This window comes from Leucoraja erinacea, chromosome 10 (assembly GCF_028641065.1).
Source record: "Leucoraja erinacea ecotype New England chromosome 10, Leri_hhj_1, whole genome shotgun sequence".
In the NCBI taxonomy this organism is placed as follows: Eukaryota; Metazoa; Chordata; class Chondrichthyes; order Rajiformes; family Rajidae; genus Leucoraja; species Leucoraja erinaceus.
In genome coordinates this window covers 58,542,662-58,559,306 of record NC_073386.1, presented here as the reverse complement: position 1 = coordinate 58,559,306, position 16,645 = coordinate 58,542,662, and the positions used below count along the sequence as shown (strand labels likewise).

The following is a 16,645-nucleotide window of genomic DNA, read 5'->3' as shown; positions in this document are numbered from 1 at the left end:
TCCAGGTGTATTCTCACCAAGACCCTGTACAACTGCAGTAGAACCTCTCTGCTCCTATACTCAAATCCTTTTGCAATGAAAGCTAACATACCATTCACTTTCTTTACTGCCTGCTGCACCTGCATGCCTACCTTCAATGACTGGTGTACCATGACACCCAGGTCTCGCTGCATCTCCCCCTTTCCCAATCGGCCACCATTTAGATAATAGTCTGCTTTCCTGTTTTTGCCACCAAAATGGATAACCTCAAATTTATCCACATTATACTGCATCTGCCAAACAGTTGTGAATTGTGAGGCTAGAGGAAGGAAATTGTGAGGCTAGGGGGAGGGAAAAATAGGTCGAGTCCAGGTGGATCACAGCGAAGGTGGTGGGGGGAAAAAATAAAGGGAGGTGGAGGTTTGGAGGGGTGTTGAACAAAGGCCAGAGATAAAAAGACAAAAACTGTGAGATAAGGATAGCAGTGAGTAAATTAACTTTGAAACCATGATGGGTGAGCCCCATCACAGCACCGATAGGGCTCTTCAATGCCTTCTATAATTTCTTCTCAATTATAAAATATTATTACAAGATTACATCATTCAGTAAATGTAAGAGTATCAACCGTATAATCCAAGCTGCCACTTCAATACATTACTGAGGCAGCGTTACACTGTCAGGAAGGGAGGGGGGCATTTTTCAAATGTGACTGAATGAACGCCCCTTTTGCCTGTCCTAGTTACACGGATGGATGCATATGAAGATACCTGGGGAGTTTATTTTTGATTGCTAGTTCCACCATTTTTCCCTCATCACCTGAAAACTGGTAAGGTGGTCGTTCATCTCATTTGTACAAGATCTCGTGCTCAAATTGATTGCTACATTTGCTAACAAGACATCTGTGGCGATGATAACTTGGATACAAGAAATGTAGAGTGTCGTGAGAACATACAATATCATATAACTGCACGTTCTTGCTTTAACTGCGGAAACACATGACATGTTAAAAGATGTTATTCCAAAATGAACACATTTTTATTTAACAAATAACTAAAAAGAATGACAAGAGTGGCACAGCTGGTAGAGCGGCTGCCTCAAGTGCCAGAGACCTGGGTATGATCCTGACGGGTGGTGTCTTTGTGGGGTTTGCATGTTCTCTGTGTGACTGTGTGTTTCCCCCCACATCCCAAAGTGGGAGTGGATGAGAAAGTGGGATAACTAGTGTGAACGGGTGATCGATGGTTGGCGTGGACCTTGTAGGCCGAAGGACCTGTTTCTGCGTTGTATCTCCAAACTGATTGCCAGGGAATAACTCTGGTTCTACAGGTCAGCCATCGAGTCAGTTCTCACATACTGCATCTGGCTGCACCGCAGAGAACAGGAAAGCTCTCCAACGCGTCATTAAGACTGCTGAGAGGATCACTGGCACCCAGCTCCCCAGACTGGAGGACATCTACCGGACCCGCTGCATCCAGAGGGTCAAGGGCATCATTAGAGACAGCACACACCCTGGACACTGTCTCTTCACCTCCCTGCCCTCAGGAAGACGATACAGGACACTGAGCTCCCGCACGACAAGACTAAAAAACAGCTTCTACCATAGAGCTGTGACACTACTGAACTCTATCCCCCTCCCACACTGATTCCCCCCCTCTCTCTCACACACCCGCCCATACTTATACCGCCCATAGTTATTTTTTAAACGTATTTTATACTCATATTCCTGTGCAGCTGGAGGAATGCTCCAACAAAATTTTGTTGTCTTGTACAATGACAATAAAGATTATTATATTATTATTAACTGCGGACTACAGATGTGACTTATGAAGCTGACGATTCTCTGATTTGAAATTGTTGTCATGTGAATATCATAATTGTCTCATACTCCGCTCCAGCCATTCCTTTTTCTCCTGCACACAAAACAATTAAAAAAGTTCTGATCCTGTTATTTATTGTCAAATATGCATTATTCTTACACACAAACCATTCGAAGATTCTCGATAATATAACATCCTGCAAATCTCCAGGTTTTACTCAGTCCTTCATTATTCAATCCTCCCCTTCTCAGTTCTCCCTCAGCCTGAAGAAGGGTTTTAGCCGGAAGCGTTGCCTATTTCCTTCGCTACATAGATGCTGCCGCACCCACTGAATTTCTCCAGCAATTTTGTCTACCTCCATTATTCAATATACTATCTATCTGAATAAACATCATCCTTCCCTGTGCTATGTTACAATACTATCTTAGACTATCAGTATGTTAATGATACTGATTATTTAAAGTGGTGCTTTTAATACTCATGGTGCTTTTAATACTCAGAGTTTAATTTAGAAACTATAATCACACAATCAATATTGTTTTATAAGCTCACAATTCCTTCTGGTCACTCAATTGTTTTATACCTTTAGGTTTTCCTCTCTCGACAGCTTCCTATAACAAATAGTGGAGGTCCAGGACAAGAAAATTAGAGAAATATTGGAATTGGAGGCTTGATTGTGGTGTATAATCTGATCATAACTGGTTAAGGAAACTGTATTTGGTAGTCTTTGGTAGTTTGCATCATTTACAGGGATGCATGTTACAAGGTTGTGACAGGCAACATACCAATGACATATGCAAACAATTTTGGTCAGATTGTTCATGTTCGGGCAATTAGTCAGATCAACCCAGATTACTTTTGAAACAAAAGATAGTCTAGAGATACAGCGCGGAAACAGGCCCTTTGGCCCACCGAGTCCGTGCCGTTCAGCAATCCCAGCAAACTTGCACTATCTTACATAATAGGGACAATTTACAATGTTACCAGGCCAATTAGCACACAAACCCGTATGTCTTTGGAGTGTGGGAGGAAACCGGAGCACCACAAGGTGACAGGGAGAATTTTGGTACAGATGCCGTAAGGCAGCAACTCTACCGCTGCGCCACTGTGTTCTCTTATAACACTCTTAGCTTTAAGGGCTTAGCTTTAAGGTAAGAGGTAAGAATTTTAAATATTATTTTTTTTACACAGAGGATGATGGGTGGCTGGAACGTGCTGCCAAGGGTGTTGGTGGAGGCAGATACGATTGTGGCATTTAAGAGGCTTTTAGATAGGCACATGGATATGCAGGATGTGGAAGATATGGGTTGTGTACAAGCAGATGAGATGAGATTAGTTTATCGTGGCATCATGTTCAACATACACTTTGGGGGCAAAAGGGCCTGTTCCTTTGCTGTGCTGTTCTACCTACTTAGTTTAGAGTTTAGAGTTACAGCATGGAACCAGGCCCTTTGCCCTCGGCCAGCGATCCCCGTACTGTAGCACTATCCCACATACACTAGCGACAATGTACAATTTTTACCAAGCCAACTTACTTACACACTTTGCAATGTGGGAGGAAACTGGAGCACCCGGAGAAAACCCACGCAGGTCACAGGGAGAACGTACAAACTCCATATAGACCGCACCCGTAGTGAGGATCGGACCTGGGTCTCTGGTGCTGTAAGGTAACAACTCTACCGCTATGCCACCGTGCCACCCTGGTAAAGAGAATAGAGAATAGATCTGTTTACTATTGAAACGAGTCCCAGCTTTCGTGGCCATGCTTAGTCTTCTTGTAACTTTCAATTAGCAGGAAAAATGTAATGTACTCAAATCTGTGGTACTCTGGATCTGCTAAAAGACAGCTAGTCAGAAATATTCTGCCCTACCTAATGCTCAGTAGCCTGTATATTGTTAACTGGAAAGTAGAAAAGAGCAGATGATGAGAAAACAGAGCAGAGGAGAGGGATTGGAAGAAGAGGTGGAGGAAAGAGAGTTGATGAAATGGGAGAGAAGAGTGAATTTGGTGGAAGTGAAGAGAAGGGAATAGAAGAAGGCAAAGCAAAGGAAGAGGGCGGCACAGTGGTAGAGTTGCTGCATCAAAGCGCCAGAGACCCAGGTTCCATCCTGACTACGGGTGCTGCCTGTACGGAGTTTGCATGTGTCCCTGTGCTCGCGTGAGTTTCCTCTGGCTGACCCGGTTTCCTCCCACAATCCAAAGACATGCAGGTTTGTAAGTTAACAGTTTCTGTAAATGTCCCTAGTGTGGAGGATAGTGCTAGTGTACGGGGTGATTGCTGGACGGCGTGGACCCGATGCGCCTGTTTCAGTGCTGTATCTCTAAAGTCTAAAGAGTAGATGAGAGAATGAGAAGAGGAAAAGAAAGGAGGGGCTGGCACATGAGTGGCACAGAGGAGAGAGGGAATGTGGAACGGGAGAGCAGGAACAAATGCAAAATAAAGGGCAGAATATGCTGGTTGGATCTGTTTAACGTGGAAGATAAGTGGTAATTATATCAGCAAACAGCACTTTGCAAGGTCCCAAAGACAACATAAAAGTAAGCCATGGTGCTCCCTTATTCTCTGTGTATTCTCATGTTTGTTTCATTGATGACATCTCTCCAGAAATACTCTTTAGTTAGACTTGTCTACTAGCTCCCCTCAATGGTTGTAACGGGTGTTTGTAGCAAACAGAGCAGTTAGATTTTGTTATGCAGCAAACTGCCACAGATTACTATACTTGTGTATGTGTTAAGTCATTTATCTTCTGAAATTCTACCTCTAGTGAGAGCTAACAATCTGAGACGCTAGAACAATTCTTCATTAGCAACATCAAAACTGCAATGTGACACCGAATCCATTCAGTTATTTCTCATCGAAGATAGACACAAAATGCTGGGGTAACTCAGTGGAAAAGGAATAGGTGACGTTTCGGGTTTCTCATCGTAGTTTAACAAGTCAGAGGTTTAGTGATTATTGCTATTTTACTACAGATCTTTTATTAGTCATCCATACCGTGACGCATTATCTACCCAAGAACAGGAAAAGGATCTCATTCTTGGAAGAAATTTAGCCAAAAGAAAAGCACGATTATAAAAGACAATTAACTACCTTTGTTTCCGACACACAGTCATGGGAATTACATTGAAAAGGTTACCAGCAATTACGAGTGCAAAGCTTTGATGCAGAAACATGAAAACACACTTGAAGGATGCATCGCTTAAAGACACTGTTGGGAGCTTGCTTTCCCCAATTTAAGTCGATATGGGTATAGATCTCAAGGGACATGGGTCCATAATCCACATCAATGCTTGTGTAAAAAGTATGGATATTGATTTCAAAATAATTTGCCCTGCCTCTTATCCAGCAATATCAATTACTTTCAGGCCTAGGTCAGTCATAGTCCATACTTAAAAACTGACAAATATGAATAATACTGAACGACAGATCGATCGAGCATAAAGGTTCTGTAAATATGACCCAGTCTCTCTTGGAAACCTCAAGCAATCGACTGCAATAGAGAGAATAGCTTTAATGCATGGTCTGAGAAAGGGTTAAGTTTCAGCCAATCTCTAATAGTGTAAGGTGCTAAAACAAATTCCAATCTGAAATCTCACATTCCCTTCGAATGATAAATCATTATTTTTTTAACCTTGTCAACAAATAACTTAATCGGGATTTGACCGTCCCAAGCATTTAATCATTAAAACAAAAGTCTAAAGTGATATAAAAAAGATCAGGGGTTCAGAGTAAGAATTTCATTGTCTGCTTTCGATACATATGACTATAAAACACTCTGGACAAAGCTGAACGGAATCTCTAACATTTAATACAGACCAAACTCAAATAAGTCCAAGTTGATTCACATTTTTTCAGGTTTTAGATCTTCAATTACTGTCCCTTATACAGATATTGAGTTATACAGCACCAAAACTGGCCTCTCTGCCCATTTTGTCCATGCCAACTTACTGGGCTTGTCCCATCTGCCACCATTTGGTGCCTCTAAACACATTTTATCCATTTATCTGTAAAAATAGATTTAAAAAAAGTCTTAATTATAACCACTTCTATAACTTCCTCTGGTAGCTCAATTCAGATATGCGTTTAGTTTAGTTTAGAGATTTAGTTTAGTTTAGAGATACAGCACGGAAACAGGCCCACTGGCCTACCAGGTTTGCCCGACCAGCGATCCCGCACATTAACACTATCCTACACCCACTAGGGACAAATTTCTTACATTTACCAAGCCAATTAACCTACCAACCTGTACGTCTTTGGAGTGTGGGAGGAAACCGATGATCTCGAAGAAAACCCACGCAGGTCACGGGGAGATCGTACAAACTCCGTACAGACAGCACCCATACTCAGGATCGAACCCGGGACTCCGGCGCTGCATTCGCTGTAAGGCCGCAACTCTACCGCTGCGCGACCGTGATTACCCTCTAGGCAAAGAAGTTACCGCCTGAGGCTGTTCTCAAATCTCTCCCCTCTAACATTAAACCTTTGCCCTCAGGTTTTAGAATCCACCAGTCTGGGAAAAAGACTGTTTGCGTTCGCCTTGGCCTTCATGATCTTGTGCACACCAATAAGGTCTTCTCAGCCTTCTCAGCTCCCAATAAAAAACGTCCCAGGCTATTCAGCCTCTCTCCCTATAACTCAAAATCACCACACCAGGCAACATCCTGGTGAAAATCTCTTCTGCAACCTTTGCTACTTCATGATATAAATAGTACAACCCAAACACTTAAAAATGGCTCAGCCGCTAAAAATATGATCCATATTTCCACTGGAAATGTGACAAAGTAATGTGATAAAATAAGAGATCCTAAAACCAATCAATTATCACATGAGCCAGATGAGATAGAAAGAATATTTGAACATACTATAAGAAACTCTATTCTAAACCACCATCAGCTGACGAAAGGACAATGAGAAGTTTTCTTAAGGTTCCTCACGGAAGGTTGGTTAAGAAGGTTCAATGATTGGGTTATTAATGGTGGAGTAGCAAGACGGATTCAACAGTGGCTGAATGGGAGATGCCAGAGAGTAATGGTGGATGGTTGTTTGTCAGGTTGGAGGCCAGTGACTAGTGGGGTGCCACCGGGATCTGTGTTGGGTCCACTGTTGTTTGTCATGTACATCAATGATCTGGATGATGGTGTGGTAAATTGGATTAGTAAGTATGCAGATGATACTAAGATAGGTGGGGTTGTGGATAATGAAGTAGATTTTCAAAGTCTACAGAGATATTTATGCCAGTTGGAAGAGTGGGCTGAAAGATGGCAGATGGAGTTTAATGCTGATAAGTGTGAGGTGCTACATCTTGGCAGGACAAATCAAAATAGGACGTACATGGTAAATGGTAGGGAATTGAAGAATGCAGGTGAACAGAGGGATCTGGGAATAACTGTGCACAGTTCCCTGAAAGTGGAATCTCATGTAGATAGGGTGGTAAAAAAAGCTTTTGGTGTGCTGGCCTTTATAAATCAGAGCATTGTATAGAAGTTGGGATGTAATGTTAAAATTGTACAAGGCATTGGTGAGGCCAATATTGGAGTATGGTGTACAATTTTGGTCGCCTAATTATAGGAAGGATGTCAACAAAATAGAGAGAGTACAGAGGAGATTTACTAGAATGTTGCCTGGGTTTCAGCAACTAAGTTACAGAGAGAGGTTGAACAAGTTAGGGCTTTATTCTTTGGAGCGCAGAAGGTTAAGGGGGGACTTGATAGAGGTCTTTAAAATGATGAGAGGGATAGACAGAGTTGACATGGATAAGCTTTTCCCACTGAGAGAGGGAAGATTCAAACAAGGGGACATGATTTGAGAATTAAGGGACTGAAGTTTAGGGGTAACATGAGGGGGAACTTCTTTACTCAGAGAGTGGTGGCTGTGTGGAATGAGCTTCCAGTGAAGGTGGTGGAGGCAGGTTCCTTTTTATAATTTAAAAATAAATTGGATAGTTATATGGATGGGAAAGGAATGGAGGGTTATGGTCTGAGCGCAGGTATATGTGACTAGGGGAGAATACGTGTTCGGCACGGACTAGAAGGGTGGAGATGGCCTGTTTTCGTGCTGTGATTGTTATATGGTTATATGGTTATAACTCACTTGACCTGCCATCCATTGGTGAGACATAAAATAATACCATTACGTCACAATTTATGGTTAAGGAGCTGGAAGCTGCAATCAGTAGACTCAAGGCTAGTAAATCACCAGGCAGCGATGGGTTTCCACCAGAATGGTACAAGGCCTTTAAGAAAGAGCTAACACCTCTGCTCCTGTCTTGCTTTAACTGGACCCTTAAAGAGGGCAGGGCTCCCCCATCATGGAAGGAAGCAATTATTACCATTTTACCCAAGGAAGGCAAAGACAAAGAGCAATGTAAAAAATTCAGGCCAATCTCAATTTTAAGTGTAGACTACAAACTATTTACCTCAATTATTTGCAAAAAGACTCGAGACTTTTGTACCAGATCTGATTAATGAAGACCAAACTGGATTTATTCGGGGGTGTCAAACATAGGATAATATTAGAAGAACCCTCCACATTGTGGATAATGCTCAAAAAAAGGATACAAATATGGTCCTGGTCAGTTTAGATGCAGAAAAAGCCTTTGATAGTGTTAGTTGGGTATTCTTTTATGAAGCACTGAGGAGATTTGGTTTCAATGAAAATGCAATTCGGTGTATTAAAACAATATATCAGGAGCCTACAGCTAGGATTAAGGTAAATGGAAACATATCAAAAAGGATCCAGTTAGAGAAGGGCACAAGGCAAGGATGCTGTCTTTCTCCTACTCTCTTCGTTTTGTATATTGAACCCTTAGCACAAGCAATAAGGCAGAGAGAAGACCTGCAGGGGGGTCAAAATAGGGGGGGGGGAAGAACATATAATTGGTCTTTTCGCTGATGATATCATTATTTTTCTTGAACGACCAGATACGTGTCGCCCAAATCTAATGAACCTATTTGAAACATATGGATACTACTCAGGGTATAAATTGAATATAACAAAAACACAAATTCTTTCATTCAATTATTCTCCATCCCAACAAATCAGAGATGCATATAATCTGAAATGGAACTCTAAAACGATGCAGTATCTTGGTGTAACTATGACCAAAACACGTTCCAACTTGTTTGAAACTAATTATAACAAAATTGAAGAAAACATCAAAAAGGTTGTTGAGAGGTGGTCGACCCTTCCTCTAGACTTCAGTGCCAGAATACAAACGGTAAAAATGAATATCCTACCTATACTACTATATTTATTCCAATCTCTCCCAATTAATGTTCCCCGAGATAAATTCATAGCCTGGGATAAAATGATCTCTAGATTCATTTGGAATAGCAAAAAACCAAGAATAAAATTAACAACACTTCAACTGCCAAAAAGCAAGGGTGGAATGGCTTTACCAAACCTGAAGAAATGCTTTTATGCAGCTCAACTCAGACCTCTGGTTTGTTGGTGTAAACCTGATTATGAATCTCGATGGAAAGAAATGGAAAGGGAGATACAGGGTTACCAGACCCAGATTTTGGTGGGAGACAAATATCTGAGAGGGGCTTTGAGACATGCTATGGATCCAATAGTAGCATTTACGTTAGAAATATGGAATGTTATAGTGGAAAAATACAAATTAAAAAGAGGGGTTCACGCATTGAAGTGGGTCGCATATGACTCAAAGTTTAAGCCAGGGGTGTATGATTCAAAATTCAAAGAATGGGCACAAAAAGGCATAACGGCAATGTATACAGTTTCAGAAAATGACGAGTTTATGAGCTTCCAAGATTTAAAGTCAAAGTATGGTCTCGAAAACAAAGATTTTTTTAGATACTTGCAATTAAGGGACTACTTTATAAAATAGATAAGGCCAGAACTAGATGAAACTTCAAATAATGTGATCAAGGTGATTGTGGATGCATACAAACAGAAGGGGTCTCGGGTCTTTCTACCAAGCTCTGGTGGAAAGCGGGGGTGAATCAACAATCTACATAAAAACAAAATGGGAAGCAGAATTAAAGATTCAAATAACAGAAGAAGAATGGTACCAAATGCGTGAAACACAATGTTCATCCACAAGCTCACTAGTATGGAGAGATTTTTGCTGGAAGAATCTATCTCGCTTTTTTATAACACACAAAAGAAAAAGCAGACAACTGGCTGGCCAATAACACTGTTGGAGGCTGTGTGGGAGTACGGAGGCAGACCACTCGCATATTTTCTGGTACTGTGTAAAGATAAGGCCATACTGGGAAAATGTTAATGCAGCTGTAAATAATATCTTGGGTTATAAAATTCCAAATACCTGCCCTGTGATGTATCTGGGGCGTATTAAAGATAGTGTAAAAATAGAAGATACATATTTGATTAAAGTTTTGCTTGCAGCAAGTAAGAAGACCAGGCAGTGGCTTAATGAAAAAAGTCCAAAACAGGAACAGTGGTTAGAAATTGTGCGAGATATCTTTAATATGGAGAAATTGACATATTCCTTGAGAGTCAAGGAGAATTCATTTGAGAAGATCTGGGAAAAATGGACTGTTTATTTGAGCCATGACACCAATTAGATAAATGCCGAGCTGGATATGGGAAGATTGCGTTATATAGAACTAGATGGTATGTTTGTATGAATGTTGAATTATCTCCAGATAACTAATCAATGTAATGATTTTTCTTTTTTTAATTTGGTAGGTGAACCACACGGTCTTATTCCAATTTTTTTATTTATTTACTTCTTTTTTTGTTCCCCCCATCTACTTATTTTTTTATTTTGATTGCTGTTTTTCTTACTGTTTTATTTATGGTGATGGTGTTGCACTGTTTTGAAAATATCTCTTAAAAATAAATAAAAAATTAAGTGAAAAAAAAAGGAAATGTGACAAAGTTAATTCCAACCAACTTTGAACACCCAAAATAAAATGCATGCAACGTTTTAAACACTGTTGGAGGCTGTGTGGGAGTACGGAGGCAGACCACTCGCATATTTTCTGGAACTGTGTAAAGATAAGGCCATACTGGGAAAATGTTAATGCAGCTGTAAATAATATCTTGGGTAATAAAATTCCAAATACCTGCCCTGTGATGTATCTGGGGCGTATTAAAGATAGTGTAAAAATAGAAGATACATATTTGATTAACGTTTTGCTTGCAGCAAGTAAGAAAGCCATTACCAGGCAGTGGCTTAATGAAAAAAGTCCAAAACAGGAACAGTGGTTAGAAATTGTGCGAGACATCTTTAATATGGAGAAATTGACATATTCCTTGAGAGTCAAGGGGAATTCATTTGAGAAGATCTGGGAAAAATGGACTGTTTATTTGAGCCATGACACCAATTAGATACATGCCGAGCTGGATATGGGAAGATTGCGTTATATAGAACTAGATGGTATGTTTGTATGAATGTTGTATTATCTCCAGATAACTAATCAATGTAATGTTTTTTCTTTTTTTAATTTGGTAAGTGAACCACACGGTCTTATTCCAATTTTTTTTATTTATTTACTTCTTTTTTTTTCCCCCCATCTACTTATTTTTTTATTTTGATTGCTGTTTTTCTTACTTTGTTTTATTTATGGTGATGGTGTTGCACTGTTTTGAAAATATCTCTTAAAAATCAATAAAAATTTAAGTGAAAAAAAAAGGAAATGTGACAAAGTTAATTCCATCCAACTTTGAACAAATGTATGTTAAATGTATGCAACGTTTTAAAAGCCCTGGAGCCTACGCACTACGTACTACAGTAAAAAGTAAAAGATTTTCTTTGAACATAGTTTGCCCATCCAGTTTAGTGCAACAAAGGGATTAATGTAATTGGTCAGTGTCTGGATCGGTAAAAGTAAAACGCAGGGAGAGAGAGGAGAGGGGGAGGAGAGGGGGAGAGGGGGAGGTGGAAGGGGGGAGAGAGAGGAGGGGGGGGAGAGAGAGGGGAGGAGAGAGCGGAGGAGGGGAGGGGAGAGGAGGAGGGGGGAGAGGGGAGGGGGGGGAGGAGGAGGAGGAGGGGGAGAGGAGGGGGGGGGAGAGGAGGAGGGGGAGAGGAGAGGAGGGGGGAGAGGGGGGAGAGGGAGAGAGAGGGGAGGAGGGGGGGAGAGAGGGGGAGAGGAGGAGGGAGGGAGAGGAGGAGGAGGGGGGGGAGAGGAGGAGGGGAGGAGGGAGCGGAGGAGGGGAGGAGCGGGGAGAGGTGTGAGGGGGAGAGGTGGAGCGGGGAGGGTGGAGAGGGGGGGAGAGCAGGAGGTGGGGAGAGGAGGAGGAGGAGAGTGGGGCAGGCGGCTCCGGGCAGGGTTGCGGGCATGAGAGTGCGTCGACCAAAGCTCTCGAGAGCTCTCGTGTGCAGGGCCCAAGTCGAGGCGCGAGCGGGCGAACGTTGACCAAAGGCCGCCGCAGTCTTCAGCTATGATCTTTGGTCTTCAGTCGACAGGCCGACTTTTGAATAATGGTGGGAGGAATGACGGGTGACGTCACTCGCAGCACGAGCAGACGGCAGGCAGGCAGATTCTTTGTAACGTCATCAGTGAAAAACAGGCTTTTTGATTTCAAACTTTTATTGGCTTTGTGAACATTTTGATTAATAACTCGAGAAATAATGCATGCATTTTTCAGATAAGGTACTTTTTGACTTCATGGGATAAATCTCTACCGGAATATGTAATTTTTTTACCGTTAGTGTGTCGTTTTTTCAAGAAGATGTGATCGCACACGAACAAATAGTTACACACACACGCATACATACAAGATCAGAGTTTTATAGTTATATAATAAGGATAGTACAAGCGAGTTCGGTATTCCGACTGCGCATGTCCAGGTCATAGGTCATATGATTTGCAGCTGGTTTGCTGGCTCCGGCTCGGCTCTCAGGGGGCTCGTACCCCGGTGGGCTGGGAACCGTCGCCTGTGCCTCTCGCCTTGTCCCGTGGCTGTCGGCTGGCCCCCTCGGTGCCGGCGGGGGTCGTGCGTCTGTCATCGGCGGGGATGCACACGGGGTGCTGCGGTGGCTTGGCAGGTCAGGCAACATCTCTGGAGAAGGGTCTCGACCCGAAACGTCGCCCATTCCTTTTCTCCGTGGATGCTGCCTGTCCCGCTGAGTTGCTGCAGCGTTTGTGTGTTCCGATATGGCTGGTAATAGCTTTCGCCGCATAATAAGGATGTTACAGCGGCTGAGTTCGGTATTCAGGGGGTGCGTTGACAATTCCTCGGGAGTTCATAGGTCATATGATTTGCAGCTGGTTTGCTGGCTCTGGTGCGGCTCGCAGGGGCCGCGTACCCCGGTGGGCTGGGGACCGTCGCTGGGGCCTCGCGCCTTGTCCCGTGGCTGTCGGCTGGCCCCCTCGGTGCCGGCGGGGGTCGTGCGTCTGGCATTGGCGGGGATGCACACGGTGTGCTGCGGTGGCTTGGCAGGTCAGGCAACATCTCTGGAGAAAGGTCTCGACCCGAAACGTCTCAAACTCGTATTGCCCCCTTTTCTAGCCGTTACACCCCGGATGCTGCCTGTCACCGCTGAGTTCCTGCTTAGATACATTTTTTTGTGTGTGTCCGATGAATGGATGGTGCTCAGATACAGTTTTTTACGCAGCGCGCCATTTCGCTTGTTGACAAAGCGGCTGACCTTTGGGTGGGCATGGGGGGTGCGTTTTTGACAACTCGCTCCTCGGCCAGTTTGGAAAGAGTTGGGCTGGAGCACTGCAGTACTCTTCTTCTCCATGCTGGCTGTACACCGCCGACCACTCCAGAGTCATAGTGTACCGTCGGCAAGGGCAACTTTATTCGGTTAGCACCGCCGGGACAGGCAGACTCAAAGTGCTTCACATAAAAACATGTCATACTTAAAATGAAAATAATAAACGAAATGGCTAGAACTGGGGCTGAAAAGCAAAAATTAAAAATGCATGCTAAAAAGTGCAAAAGTTTAAAAGGGGGACTTGAGTTACGATTTAGCCTGGCTAAAGTAAACATAAAAGTTTTCAGTCGGGTCTTGTTTGTGTGGTCAAAGTTGAGGCAAGTCTTAAATCTTCAGGAAGTTTATTCCAGCTATTTGTTGCATAGTAACTAAATCCTGCTTTCCCATGTTTTGTATTTACTCTGGGAATCACTAACAGATTGGTTTCAGAAGATCTTAGCGGTCTAGAAGGCTTATATAGTGGAAGCATGTCAGTGATACTTTGGTCCTAAACCCTGTAGTGATTTTAGAGCAGCATGGAGCACCAGTATTTACAGGCCCTTCTCATGAATAAAGAGGAGGCAGTGGTCAGATACACAGTTTATACAGTCAGCATCCTTCAACCATTTTTTCTTCAAAGCAAGTGACCTTTGACAATTGGGCATGATTCCTTGCGTTTTTGTGAGCCTGACTGATTCCACTATCAGGATCCATCTAATGAAGAAAGATGGTAGCAAGTTGACTTTAGGCAGATTGCAAAGAATACTTCGCAAAGACCACATCCAAAGGACCAAAGTGTGGCATATGCTTAGTTATCTCAAAAGCCGTATCTTAGGAATTATTTGTACAATACTATGAAATGTACGTGGACACACATCTGTAATCAGCTGCATGTTCAAAAAGTAACATGATCTCATATCGGTATAAACACATATACAGTTATGGGCCTGTCCCACTGTACGAGCTAATTCAAGAGTTCTCCCGAGTTTCCCCTGATTCGAACTTGGAGAATTACGGTAATAGCCGCTCGTAGGTACTCGGGGCTCTCTTGGACATTTTTCAACGTTGAAAAATCTTCACGAGTCTTCACGAGCTTTCCTGAGTACCTGCCGTTAGCGTTACGAGCCGCTAAGAGACGTCCCGAGCTCCGACGTACCCGCAACGTACATTCTACGTGCTTACCACGAGTTTGATTTTTTTTTTCAAACTCGGGAGAGCTCTTGGGTAAACTTGTATAGTGGGACAGGCCCTTTACACTTATGTTGTGCAGCTGAAAGTTATTTCACAATTGGACAAAGTCTGAACATTCTGAACATACTTCAAGCCTTTTTAAAATCCTGGTGACAAGACGCCAGTTTAATTTGCTGTCTGTCCCCTCGTGTTCACTTGATGTCTGGTCTTTGCTGATTTTACCATAATTCTGTTTCCGTAAGCTATATTTTGTAGGTGGCTGCTGTTTGTCTAGCCCTGATCCTTCCCTTACCACCCGCAACTTCTTACGAGATTTCCGACTTCCAAAATGCTTTTAAAGAATTTGATCAGGATTTATATGAGTTACACCCCACCAAACACAGCCTCAACTACTTGATCATATATCACCTATAGGCACGGGCACACTAATGCCATTTATCCAGCGACTTGTTCCTTTATTCATTTTCCATGTAGAAAACCATCTTGTGTATCTAATCTCATGAGCAGGTGGACTGCTCCAGCAGAGCCAGAGCTGATCTTGTTAGGTCCTAATAAAAATCTACTATAGCATACATTGCTTTTAACTCCCTCGCAGAGTTGGAGTCCCTATGACATAAGCAATGTAACAGTATAAAGGCTGTTTTACTGGGCCCAGTAAATAGCTTAGTCTTGAATTAAAAAATATATTTTTGACCAGCCCATCAGCCAGGGGTCAGGGTCTTTTTTTGGATCATGAGCTAATGCTGCACGCAAGCTAGATGGAATCAAGGAAATTGGATTGTGTCCACATTTAGAGGGACATATAGTCATCCTATTAGTTGAACAGCAAAAACAAAATAACCTTTCAGTTACCAGCGAATCTTGTGCAGCAGCAGGGAATAAATAAGTTAAAACATGCAAAGCAATGAATTGAGTTAAAAGTGCCAAAACGTAAAATGCTGATACTGTTAATCTAAACACAATACCAACAATTCTAAATGCCAACATCTTGAATTCTCCTACAATGTACCAATTTTCATTTAAGATGATACTTAATCGCCCATTTCATCCAAATAAACGATAAGCCGCCATTCTGTGAAAGGCTAACAAAAGCAAAAAATGGACAACAAGTGCTGGAGTAACTCAGTGGGTCAGGCAGCATCTCTGGAGAACACAATATTTATGTTGCTTATGTAGAGGGCTAAATGATAAAGAGGGATAATATGATGTAGAAAAAGATTCAGATTCAATCAGAAAAATTATTGTCAGTGTACCGTCAGGGGACAACGCTAGCATCTCCCTTGAAACCATTTCCATTGGCAGTCATCGAGGTACGTTGTTTAGTAGAGTGACAACCGGAAAAGAAATACTATTCATAGTATTTTACAAATAATTCCTAAGATACAGCTTTTGTGATAACTAAGCATATGCCACACTTTGGTTCTTTGGATGTGGTCTTTGCGAAGTATTCTTTGCAATCTGCCTAAAGTCAGCTTGCTACCATCTTTCTTCATTAGATGGATCCTGATAGTGGAATCAGTCAGGCTCACACACCCTCTCTGCACTGGGAAATGCTTGAAAATCTACCTTGTCCTTGGACAACCAGAAATGTTTGCGTAGGATGACAGACGGTATAATGTAATATTTGACCACTGCCTCCTCATGTTGATGAGGCATGGAGAAGGGCCTGTTTCCATACTGTACCACTATGACTCTTCAGTTGGCTTTGGTGTGTAGTTCATCATATGAAGTCTTGATGAGTACTGCAGTGCTTGATTGGGCATGTTTTACATTAACATGGCTTAATAAGCGAGTTCCGAAAAACGCAAGGAATCATGCCCAATTGTCAAAGGTCACTTGCTTTGAAGAAAAAGCGAATGAAGCGCTGACTGTATAAACTGTGTATCTATTCCATGCCTATTGTAGTCAAGGCTCCAGAGAGTAAATAATTGTGAGGATGTATGAAGCATAAATTACAAAGTATTTCGGATATAACTAGAAAGTAACCCACCAATTAAATGTATGGTACTGGGAGCCCATGAATA

General features: G+C 42.3%; 1 protein-coding gene across 5 annotated transcripts in view; it reads right to left on the bottom strand.

The window, feature by feature from the left end:
- Nucleotides 1-16,645, bottom strand: part of LOC129701277 (acyl-CoA-binding domain-containing protein 6-like) — a 462,001-nt gene that overhangs the window by 29,361 nt on the left and 415,995 nt on the right. Inside the window, exon 12 of one of the 5 annotated variants that reach the window (XM_055642438.1) lies at nt 3,447-3,496. The exons of the other annotated variants lie outside the window; for them this stretch is intronic. Coding sequence (XP_055498413.1) covers nt 3,479-3,496 — 18 coding nt within the window. The 3' untranslated portion in view covers nt 3,447-3,478. Of the gene's footprint in view, nt 1-3,446; nt 3,497-16,645 lie in introns of those variants that run through there. 5 annotated transcript variants of the gene reach the window in all.